Below are 12,437 nucleotides of genomic sequence, written 5' to 3'. Positions count from 1 at the left end.
AACCAAAATTAAATTAAATTAAATTAAATTAAATTAAAAAGCTGGGTAGAAAAGTAGCAAATATTATAGAATCTTAAATTATGTAGAGAAACAAATCTCCTTAGAAAAAAGAAAAAAGACTTGAAAGAAACATAACAAAATGAATTCTTCAGTAATTATATCTTGGGTGGTTTTGTTTTGTTTCATTATCATTTTCAGTATTTACTAAATTTTCTACAATGATCATTTTATTTTTACAGTCAGAACTATAAAAAAAATTAGAGATTCGGGCTGTGTGAGACTATAATGAACATCTTTTGTTCTATTTGTGTAGCACCATCCCTCCTCCTTCCAGTGAGAGTACATCAATTTTGGGGCACACATCCCTCTCCATTAAGAATGGCCTCATGATGTGGACATAGAAGACACCAATCCTGGCCCCAGGCGTGGGTATGTCACTTGGCCAATCATCATATTCTTTCTGGCTTTAATAACTGGATCCAGATGGGCATGTCACTGAAGCCAAGTCAGTATTTTTATAGGAAATGTTCAGAAAGGCAGAAGAGCTTTGCTTACATTGGTACTAATCCTATATAATAAAAGCTTAATATGCAAATCGACTGGTCGGCAGGGGGGCGGGGCCAGCTAGTGGGTGGCACCATGCCAGCCAAGGTGGGTGCCAGCGGGCAGAGGGAGGGGACCACGATCGAGGGGCAGTGGCGACTGGTGGCAGCAAAGGGGCAACCGGGGGGCGGGGCCAGCTGCTTGCCGGCCGGTGCTGGCCCCCAATTGGCCTGCTGGTCGCCTCCCGCAGAGGGAGACCAGACTGAAGCTTAGGCCCACTTCCCTTGGGTAGTGGGCCTAAGCCAGCCATGGGCAAACTATGGCCTGCAGGCCAGATCCGGCCCGTTTGAAATGAATAAAACTATTGAAAAAAAAGACCGTACCCTTTTATGTAATGATGTTTACTTTGAATTTATATTAGTTCACACAAACGCTCCATCCATGCTTTTGTTCCGGCCCTCTGGTCCAGTTTAAGAACCTATTGTGGCCCTTGAGTCAAAAAGTTTGCCCACCCCTGGCCTAAGCCATCAGTTGGATATCCCCTGAGGGCTCCCAGACTGCAAGAGGGAGTAGGCAGGGCTGAGGGACAACCCCCGCCCCCCCGCCCCATGTGCATGAATTTTTGTGCACCAGGCCTTTAATATATATATATATATATATATATATATATATATATATATATATATATGACTAATATGCTAAGTGTCCCTCCCTCCATCCCACTGGTTGCTATGATGCACACTGACCACCAGGGGGCAGACGCTCAACGCAGGAGCTTCTGAGCTGCAATGACTTGGCAGTGGCAGTTCTTGGGTGATGCACCCCGAAACCAGAGAGGAGAAAGTCCGATTCCTTGCAGGCCACACGATTCCATCTTCGGCCATGGGTTATGTTGTTGCTGGGGCACCGTTGGCCTGAATCTGGTTTACTGCACACTTGTGTTTGCATTCCACACCCTATACCAGTGATGACAAACCTATGACACACGTGTCAGAGGTGACACGCGAACTCATTTTTTTTTGGTTGATTTTTCTTTGTTAAATGGCATTTAAATATATAAAATAAATATCAAAAATATAAATCTTTGTTTTACTATGGTTGCAAATATCAAAAAATTTCTATATGTGACATGGCACCAGAGTTAAGTTAGGGTTTTTCAAAATGCTGACATGCCGAGCTCAAAAGGTTCGCCATCACTGCCCTATACTACAGAAACTTTGCAGAGTGCCCTCTTGCACTCCAGGACCCCTCTGGGGATGTTGGAGAGCCAGTTTCAGGCCAAGCTGAGGGATCCCACCTGCCGGAGGGACCCCGTTCACTCTGCAGACGCCTTTTGAGCCATGGTGTCACCCCAGGTGCAGCTGGCCCCGGAGGGACTGTGGGAGTTTGGCCTGTCTCACCCAGGCCCGCCCCACCCGCCACCTTCTAATTAATTTCCTTTCAATGTGCACGAATCTGTGCACCGGGTCACTAGTGAGCTATAAGCCTAGAGCTGCTTGAGTGTACACAAGTATAGGGAAGCAATACAGGAAAGTACAGAGATTGTTCTCCAACAATGCATGCGTACACACACACACACACACACACACACACACATCTTTCAAGGCCTGATGACCTTGAGTTCCTGAATCTAGGGAAGTCTGGAACACTATCATTCCTGGACTTTCCAGTTATAAGAGCCGACACATTTTAGGTTTCCTGTTTGTTTGCTTAAGTCAGTTTGAGCTAGGTTTCTACAAGTTCCAATCAAGAGTTAATACAGTTAGCCATAGCCGGTTTGACTCAGTGGATAGAACATTGGCCTGTGGACTGAAGGTTCCCTGGTTGTATTCTGGTCAAGGACGCATCTCTGGGTTGCAGGCTCCATTCCCAGTAGGGGGCATGCGGGAGGCAGCCAATCAGTGATTCTCTCTCATCATTGATGTTTCTATCTCTCCCTTTCCCTTCCTCTCTGAAATAAAAAAAAAAATAAATATATATTTTTTAAAAAGTTGTTTTAAAAAAAGAATTAATACAATTATGAAAATAAAAAATATAAGGTATAATTCATGAAAGGGTCCAGAGCTATCACAAAACAGGGTACAGAACTGGGCCCACACACCCTACCTGAGGAAACATTAAATGTTATAAAACATTTCCATCATTGCAAATGTTTCTGTTGGACATGATCTAAACTATTTCATTCCCATAGCAGTTCACTCATAGTGCCTTCTAGATGCCTTCTTTTAGTACACAGTGGCAGGGAGTATTATTAAAAATAGCTAATAACCCTAAAGGCACAGGGCCTGGAAGCCCTCTCCTGGACCTGGCATTAAACCTTTATGGATCTGAGGAGATTTGGGGTATCTCAAGAAAGGGGTTGGAGTGAGGGGACACTTAGATATTAGGGGAATGGCATTTTTCTAATAAGTACCCAAGGACTTTAATATTCTAACCGATATGGCTAACTTGGTGTGTACTGGCTGCACCCAAGTCCTGTTAGGGGATATTATAGTTTCTGCTCCCCACCCCGCCCCCACCCCAGTGTGATCTTCTAGGGAGGGACGTTGTTTTGTGATTGTTGTAGGTCTTGTGCCTATCTAGGTGCTCAACAGAGGTTTGTTGAATGGTGAATATGAAAGACAGTCCAGCATTGTTTAATTCTCTATTCTGGTATTTTTTTCTGATAGTTTCCTGCCTGGAATTAAATTGCAATATGGTCTCTTTTCACCCACTTTTCTGAAAAGACTTTTTATCCTTTCCAATATCAGTTGATTGAAGAAGAAAATTGTAAATTTTCTCTCTCAGGCATATTGTTGATATTTTAACTCATAGTGATTTTTTTTCTCTCACTACAAAATGGATTTTAGAAATAAATCAAGATCCCAGAAACTTGTGATTGCTTTGAGTGGTAGCTTTTATCTCTGCCATCCTAAGAGATATGGTCCAATGGCCCAGAACACAAACAGAGAACTTTGAATTTCAGTTCTCCCACAGCTGTATGATTTGAACCATTTGCTAGGACATTGCGGTGTGGGTTCCCACACTTGACTGTAAAGACTGTGGTAGGGCCCACATCTATTAACAATGGTATTTTCAGTGCCTAGTGCCTCCTTGTTCACAGTAGAAACTGAAATACTTATTGAATAAATAAATTTATATAGAAGCAATCATACATATTGATCGATTAGGGATAATTTTTAAGCGATTAGCTTTAAAAATCATTTCTCTTAAACCAACTTAGGTCCTATTAACATCAAACAGGAGAGCTTTCAATATTAAAGTGGAGGGGCTGGTTAGTTATAATTTTTGGATGCTACTTTAGAGAAGAATTTAGGTGTATCAGAATTATTCAATTGCTTTTTCAGGTGGCACCTCCCACTTATTTTCCATTCTTAAGTTCTCTGAAGGGATGTTTTACTTGTTTATTAGACTGCGTTGGGAAAGCTCATCAGACCTGAAGGTCAGTCTTAAATGCCTGGGTTTCCCGTCTGTTAGCTGTGGGGTCACTTTTGGAACGAAAATAATAAACGTATCTGCTCTACTTCACAAAGCTGCCACAAGCATGAAATAATATTCAGCGTAAGAAGGAACTAGAAAACCCTATACAGATACTGTTGTCGCCTTGGATAAAACACTTCCTAGGCAGTGGAACCTGGCTTAAGAGAATCATTTTACTGAGAATATTAAGAGAATAATTTTGCTCTTGGTACAGCTGAGAGGAACCCTGAGATCCTCAACCCTCTAACAGTCGCAGTCAAATAGAGAGGCAAAGAAACTGTATGCGAAAGGCGAGGGGAGGGAGGGAGGGAAGGAGGGAGAAAGAGAAAGGAGAGAGAGAGAGAGAGAGAGAGAGAGAGAGAGAGAGAGAGAGAGACGCCCAGAGGGCTTAGCAAAGACTTTAGTGCAAAAGGGTTTAAAAGCGCAGGCTCCCAGAGCAAACTTCACAAGGCACCCCTCCCCCACGCTAAACCCCGTCCCCAAAAAGGCTCAGCAGGAGCTTGTTGGGCGGAGGCCGCTCAGACCAATAGAAACCAACTGTGCTCAGACAGGTTACGGAGCAGGTGGAGAAACTGAGCATAAAGAATCACAGACGCTCAGGCTCAGCCTTTCACCGCGGTGCCAGGTGTCCTCTTGGTCCCCTTGGGCTAACAGGAATGAATAAGAATATCGAGGCCCAATCCCACCCCCTTCCCCAATCCAATCTGATCCCTGCACCACCTTCGCCGCCAGCAGCAAACAACCTGGAGCACGCTCGAGGGCCGGGCGGCCGACCTTTATTGTCTGGGGAGCACCTGCCAGGTGGCGGGCCGTGTCCTAATGTGAGCTGGGTGCCCAGCTTCACAAAGCGAGCCGGCAGCACCCCCTCGCCCGGGAACCGCCTCTGGCGGCCGGAGCGCAGCACAGGGAAGAGAGGTGGAGAGAAGGGGCTGGGGGTCGGGAGCGGGAAGCACATGCCGGCGTGCCCTCCTCCTCCCCGCGGCCTCAGCCCCCGGGGATTAAACGGGTCGAGGGAACTGGGGCCACAAGCGGACGGAGGGAGCGAGATCTGGGCGCGAGGGAGGGCCGCGGGCAGGGCAGGCGAGGAGGGGCGCCGAGAAGGGGCGTGGCCGGCGCGCAGGGGGAGGGCGCTGGGAGGAGGGGCTGCTCTCCACGCTCGCGGCTCTGGGGGCTCGGCTTTGCCGCGCTCGGTGCACTCGGGCGAGAGCTGGAACCTGGAACGGAGCTCAGGTCCCAGCGCAGCCACCGCGATGAGAGGCGCTCGCGGCGCCTGGGATTTTCTCGGCGTCCTGCTCCTTCTGTTCGGCCTCCAGACAGGTGGGCGAGCGCGGCGGCCACGGGGCCGCGCCCCCTCCGCTGCCTGTGCCCCGGAGAGCTCCAACTCGCTGGGGTGTTTCGGGAGAGGTGGCTCCCGGCTCCCAGTGCCCGTGCGTTACAACCGCCGGAAAGATTCGAGGCGACCCTGGAACTCTCCTGCGTCCAGCCTCGCTCACCTGCGCGAGGAACCGCCAGCCCGTGGTGGTGGGGGTGCTCGGCTGGGGTCTCCCGGGAGTGGGGGCAGCGAGCGGGGGGCTTAGGCGTCAGCGAGGTGCAGGCTGAGGGCGCAGGTTGCGTACTAGTTTGGGGTTTGCTTTTGTGCCGTGGGTGCGCGGGCGGGTCGGGGGTTCGGACCCAGCGTTATCTCCGCCGTGCGAGGCGCGGCCGCCGCTTCCTTTTGTTAAAAGTTGAGCGTGTGTGACCAGCCCACGGGAGCATCGGCCCGCAGGTTCTCAGCCGCGCCGAGGGGAAAGTTGGAGAGCCTTTTCTCTGCTCCGTGGCTGCTGCTTTCTGACCGCGGCCGTTCTTTGTGCCCCAGAGCTGGGGACCGACCCGCTGCCGTCTCTTGCTGGCTGCGTCGTCCGCGGACACGAGTCGGAGGCTGCGGTGTCCCCGGACGCCCTGCTTATGCTTTTGCGCGGGGCGCGCGCGGGGCGGGTAGCTCTGGGGCCGGACCCCGCGAACCTGGAGGTGGCGGCTACAAGGACAACTTGGGCAGGGTGTATAGCAAGCAGCCGCTAGGTTGCAGACTTGGTGCTTTTGGAAATCCCATGCCGGAGGCTCGCCCCTTTCTACGGAGGTGCCGTTTCTTTCTTGCCACGCGCCTCGGAGCGCGGGCCGCTTGCTCTCGGGGCGGGCAGGGCCATAGCGCTGGGACACTTCGGTCCCTGACCTCGGCTGTCTCCGGCGCCCGGCCAGAGTCTCCGGCCAGGCTGGCGGGGCTCTGCGAGCCCCTCGAATTGGTGTCTGCGACCTGTAATTGTAGGTCCGTTTTGTTTGGGGATTTTGAGATTTGCTACACCTCCCCCCCCCCACCCCCACGAGATACCTATACTACTTAAGAGCCGCTTGAGGTCGGGGGTGGGAGGTGGAATGGAACTTTCAGCAAATCTTGGATGTTACAGCTGTTGTGAAAATCCGGTTATATGCGCTTGGGAACTTGGGTGTTAAGGTGGAGAAGGATTGGCAGGCTCCTGGGAGCCCTCAAGCAGATTCCTGCCCCCTCTTCCCCTTTTCCTGGGTGTCGCTGGTGCGTGAGTCAGTGCAGGTCGCCCTGCCAACCCCAGGAAGACCCGCTCTCTCCCAGGTCACTTTTTTTTTTTTTTTTTTTTTAACGTGAAGGCTACTCTGATGATGTAAGGTTAGAAAGTGAGTCTGAGCTGGAATTCAAGGGCTCCAAAGGAAGCATCGCCATGAACTATTGTGGGGCTCCCTGGACTGCTGCTCAGTTTTCCCATAAAGTCTCAAGATGCAGCCTCCTGCTTCCCGATCTTGCAAGAAGGCATTGTGAGGGCTTTCCTGTGGGGGAAGAGGCCGTGCGTCTGGACCCTGGTGAGGTTAGGGTCGGAGGGATCCGGAGCCAGTGCTCAGATTCCTGAGGTATTTGACCGCCTAAGCTTCAAATGACACGTTTGGTCCTGACATCTTTGTGTCTTGGCATTTTAAATTTCAGTTAAGATACGTGAATTGAACCACCAGGAGGGCACTAGAAAGACAAACCACACAGAATAGTTCCCTTTTTAAAAAAACGAAATGAATTAATTGCTTCCTTCTTCCTCATAATTAGCCTGCGCCATCCAATAGATTTTGGCAAAGGGAATTTTAAGGTCTGGCTTTGGGGAAGGAGGCGGGGGCAGTGTGGTGTACAAAGCCTTCTGCTGCCCTCTGGTTTTTCTTTTCTCGGCGGGGTATTGGCTGTGTGCCCTTGGCAGGTTGCTTCAATTCTGGGGAGCCCTCAGAGGACAGTGAGACAGCCACATCCCAAAGGATTTTTGGGTCTGGAATTCTCCTCTTCCCGGGTTCTCGGGGTAGACTCTACACCTCTTCTGACCCCTTTCCCTGATTCCTTTGTGCCTCCTTGAAATTCCTCTGCCTCTCCTGGCCACAGGGACCATTTGGTGGTGTCTCCTAGTCTACCTCTGGCTAAAGCAGGGACATGTGGCTTGTGTGCTGCCCTCTCCTCAGTCCACATGTGCCCATCTACAGTTTTGCTTTGAGGTGCCAAACTCCACAGGATCCTTCATCCTCTCCCCTCCCACAAGTATTTACAACTCTTGTGCCCAGCAGGATGAACCTGCAAGGAGTAGTGAATCATGCCTTCCCCTCCCTCCGCTCCTGCAGGTGTAAGACTATAGATCATCCCCAGCAGCTGCACGCATTCTGGATGATTATCCTGTTGGGAATAATATGATGGCCTTATAAAGGGAACCAAATAAGTCATCTATCCCCACTCCGGCCTTTTCCAGTCACCCACACATTTGTTCTTATGGTTTTATAAATCATGTATGCCCTGTCATTAGTACACTTTTTCTGTGGCGTCTGGAATTCACTTTAGGTGTATGGTACATCGTTGTTGATCTACGATTGGGAACGGTGTGCCCAGCTCTGTCCTGGGGCCTTCCCTGACATCTCCAGTCTTCTCAACAACAAGCCCAAGAGGCATCATCCCTACCATTTTACAGCTGGAGGAACTGGCTGGGGATCAGTCAGTTCCCCAGATAATCAGCACTGAGGCCTGCGGTTAGTCCCTCAGAAAGGAAGATAAGCTGTCACTAAAATGATGGCATCAGTTTGAGCAATTTTCCATCCCCCATTCCAAAAAACAAAAATGGTCTTAGCGTTCTAAACTTGCGGCATACTTGTGAAAAGTAAAACCCTCAGTCAGGGGTAACGGCGTTGTGCCATTTACCCTGAATGAGCAAGATGAGCTGGAAGGGCAGGCTACCACTCATAGCTTTTATTCTCTAACAAATTCTGTGGGGGAAGCGGCCAAGTGTTTTGTGGCTTCCCTCGGAGCACGTTCATGTACAGATGTTGTTGTGGTGATGGATTTTGCTGCTGTTGTTGACAGCCACTAGAAGTTGCTCGTAGGATTTTGACTCATTTCCTCAAGTCTTCCCCCAGCTGATTAAGGAAGGACAGCAGGAAATGAGCTGCAGCGTTACTAAATGGAGTTCTTGAAGCTGGCCTGCAGTGTGGGGACCCCTCAAAGGCAGTGAATTCTCTCCAGGATGAATTTAGTTTTAACAGTCGACAGGTTAGGACATGGAAGTGCTTTATTTTGTTGTATTCATGTGTGGTAACTTTTTCAAAAAGGAATTGAAAGACATTTGAAGGAATCTTAAGCAAAATTTCATATGCAATCTGTAACTTGGATTTTTTTTTTTCATGGCTGCAAATCCAGAGTGGGGAGGGGCCTACAAGGGAGTTACCGCAGGTAAAGGTTTGTAGGATAAGTCATTGTTGAAAGGAGAGGGCACTTGTAAGCCTGGCTTAGCCCCTCTGATTTCTGATACTTTGGACATGAGACAGCTCATCTTTGGACTTTAGACTCTTAATAAATAAAGAGAAGTTGTAAGCTGATAGCCCATGGACATGTTTTGTTTGGCCTACATGATACTTTTTAAGAAAACATTGAGGCAATATTTAAAAAATATGAAGAATTTATATCCAAATCTCTTGGAGAATTGAAAACTGCCCCTTTAGATAAGACCTGTGCTCTTGAGGTTGCTCAAGCATGTCAAACTTGCGGCCGGCTGCTGCTAAACGAGGCATGTAGGCCCCCGCCCCCCGAGTTTGACATGCTTGCTCTAGGCCAGAGGTCCGCAAACTGTGGCTCAAGAGCCACATGTGGCTCTTGGGCCCCTTGAGTGTGGCTCTTCCACAAAATACCACGTGCGGACGTGCGTACAGTGCGATTGAAACATCGTGGCCCATGCTCAGAAGTCGGTTTTCGGCCTGGGCGAGTCTATTTTGAAGAAGTACTGTTGATATTTGGCTCTGTTGACTAATGAGTTTGCCGACTACTGCTCTAGGCAGTACCGCTCTTTACTGCCAGTCCTTGAGCGTTAAGGCATGTAGCTTGGGCCCTGGTAAGCCCAGGGGTACCACACAGCTCCCTAGTAGAAGGAGCACAGGCCCAAGGAGTGAAACAACTTTGAATTAGTCTGCTGGCTCTGCAGCTGCCAGTTTTGTAGCTATAGAACAAGTTCCTTAACCTGCTGAACTTCACTTTTTCATCCTAGTTTTTTAGCTGTGTGACTTTGGGAAAGTTACTTAACCTCTCTGTGCCAGAAATGTGTTGCTACATATAAAGTTTTTAGAATGGTGTTGCCCGGCAGGCTCATAGTACAACCTTAATATGTATCAGCCATAATTATCTGCAAAATAGGAATTATTATTATCCCTAAGATGGGAATAATGTCTTCACTGATATGATTGCCCTGCAGAGTAGAAAGAGATTGTTGTAAAGATGCTTGGCACAGGATCTGGGGTAGGATAGGCACCTAACACATGCGTAAACTCCTCTAGTATGTAGAATTTGACTGCTCCTCTTTATAATCCTCGTACGCAGGTACCAATAAGTACTAACTTGACAGCTTATAAAACGGAACAAACTTTAATTTTTGCCTTGAGTTTTATACAGCTTTTGACATAACAGTTGGGAAGCACTAGTTTTAGAGATTGAACAGATCTCGGGGTGGGGGAACCAGAAGATTTCTCCAATGAAAACATTTATACCTGGTGATTTTTCCATTCATCTTATGCTTACATTTGGTTATGACACACTTTTGTTAGATCTCTTCCATTGCCTACCTTTCTGTCAGCTAGATTTTCAACAGTTTTGCAAATTTTAAAGTTTAAGTTGAGTTGATATTTAGGGCCAGTGGCATTAGAGTTAGTTAACAGCTTGGCCTCTGAAATTGACAACCTGGGATTTTATGCAGTTCCACCACTTGCCGGGTGTGTGATCTATAAAATGGGCATGGTGGCACAGGGCTACTGAGAGGAGTAGGCGAGTTACGCACATACGGGCGTAGCACAGTGCCCCTCGCAGGGACGGCAGGGTACTGCACCGTGAGGCTGATTTTGTGTTCCTCTCTCAGCTTTATCTCTTATAAAAAAATGGAAATGGCTTAAAACCAGATTATCTAGAAGTATGTTTTGGTATTAAAATGAAGCATATACATTTAATGTCTAGTTTTTTGTTTGTTTGGTTGTTTGTTTTAAGCCGATAGTTCGTAGTAATGCATACTTCTTTAAAAAGCGAGGGCTTTTTATTTAACCTTATTTGACCTGCTTTCCATGAAAGGGGATACAGATTACTAGATAAGAATTTAGGAGGGGAAAGGTCCGTAAATGGCCATTTTCTCAAGGTGAATAAGTAAGTGTAGCTTTCCTGGGTTCCACGAGTCCTGTTAACCTTGAAAGCTCCTTGAGGTCGGCTTTTCTGTGACTGCCTTCCCTAGGAGTGAGGGGCCACGCTGAACTTGTCCGTTGCTCCAGGCTGGACACTGAGTGGTGCTCAGTAAATATTGGTTTAACATCTCTCCGCTTCTCCAGCTCTTGCAAAGCACTTTGAATGCAATAAATGCTCAGTAAACATTTCGGATTCTGTTTAACAAAGATTTATCAGTCTCTATGCCTTGGTCCTTGCAGGGACTCCAGGAACTGGCTAGGGACTGGAGGGGGACAGGTAAGAACACAGCCAAGGATTCAAAGTAGAACTGGTGTCTTAAGAAGTGGAAGGAAGGGGGAGGCAGGGGAAGGTGGAGGTGAGCCAAGGCAGGGAGGAGGCCTCCTGCAATAATGTCAACATTAAAACCATTTTAATGAAAAAAATAATAAAATAAAATACAAACAAGTGCAAAGTGCTTGGGCAAGATTTAAGAGGGGAGGTGTTTCTGTCTTGGTGGGTGGGTGCTAGAGATCAGGGATCAGTAAAAGTGTCCATGTGGGAGATAACATTTGAGATTAATTTCTAAACCTTAAAAGAGAGAGGGCAGAGTGTCTGTAGTTGAGGCTTCAATTGGAAAAAGCTACAGAAATAGAGAGCAAGACATTAAGATCTTATTTGCGGCTTGTCCAGTCTTTCTCTCAGTGTGATGGTTGGGGTAGGAGTTGGAGGGGAAGACTCTGGTTTAGCTTCAGGGAACATTTAGTGTTGAGTTCGGTCCAGATTCTAAAACAAGGTTTGAGGTTCAGGCCAGGGTGGAGGTGACTCAGTAGTGGTCCTCGGCCTGTGTTATTGGTACCGGGCTGCTCGCTCCCTCATTCCGTCCAGGTAAGCCCTCTCCGCAAATGTTCTGGAAACTTGGACACCCCCAGTGGGCAGCTGAGACTAAGGAAGGGATGTATGTTTAAATTTTATTAAAATGCACATAATATAAAGCTTACCATCTTAATCATTTCTAGGTGTCCTGCTCAGTAGTGTTAAGTACATTCACATAGTTGTGCAGCCAGTCTCTGGAACACTTCAGCTTGCAAAACTGAAACTCTGTACCCATCACTCCCTGTTCTCTACCACCCCCAGCCCCTGGCAACCATCATTCTACTTTCTGCCTGTGAATTTGGATACTCTAGGAACCTCATACAAGTGGAGTCATTCAGTACTTGTCTTGGGGACTGGCTTATTGCACTTAGCACAGTGATTTTCAATTGGTATGCCGCAAGAGGCACGCTGGTGTGCTGCAAGAATTTTTAAAATATGCAATACCTGACTAGTCAGGGACACTGACCTTTTTTTCCTTAGGTTGTCAAATAAAAAAAGTGACAACATCTAACACAACAAAAGCCATCCAGTGTGAATAAATCAAAATTATACCCCCCCCTTTTTTATCAGATTGGCAAAAAATGTGTTTTTTGGTGTGCCGCAGAATTTTAGTAGTTTGTTTGTGTACCATGAGATGAAAAAGCTTGAAAATCGCCGACTTAGTATAATATCCTCATGGTTCATCCATGTTGTAGCCTGCTGTATGTAGATGTTTGTGTATGTACATATCCCATTTTATCCATTCATCCACCAAGGGACACTTGGTTGCCTCCCCCTTTTGGCTATAATGACTAATGCTGCTGTGAACCGGAACGTACAGATACCT

At 47.7% G+C, this 12,437-nt stretch overlaps 1 protein-coding gene across 4 annotated transcripts in view; it reads left to right on the top strand.

The window, feature by feature from the left end:
• The first annotated feature begins 5,167 nt into the window (after positions 1 to 5,167).
• Positions 5,168 to 12,437, top strand: part of KIT (KIT proto-oncogene, receptor tyrosine kinase) — an 85,183-nt gene continuing 77,913 nt past the window's right edge. For 2 of the 4 annotated variants that reach the window (XM_059671012.1, XM_059671021.1), the window contains exon 1: positions 5,169 to 5,340. In XM_059671012.1, coding sequence (XP_059526995.1) covers positions 5,274 to 5,340 — 67 coding nt within the window. In that variant the 5' untranslated portion in view covers positions 5,169 to 5,273. Of the gene's footprint in view, positions 5,341 to 12,437 lie in introns of all 4 variants that reach the window. The other 2 variants (XM_059671005.1, XM_059671029.1) reach the window with 2 other exon arrangements.

This window comes from Myotis daubentonii, chromosome 1 (genome assembly GCF_963259705.1).
Source record: "Myotis daubentonii chromosome 1, mMyoDau2.1, whole genome shotgun sequence".
In the NCBI taxonomy this organism is placed as follows: Eukaryota; Metazoa; Chordata; class Mammalia; order Chiroptera; family Vespertilionidae; genus Myotis; species Myotis daubentonii.
Note: the sequence above shows the minus strand (reverse complement) of the source record. Positions and strands in the feature narration are given on the sequence as shown.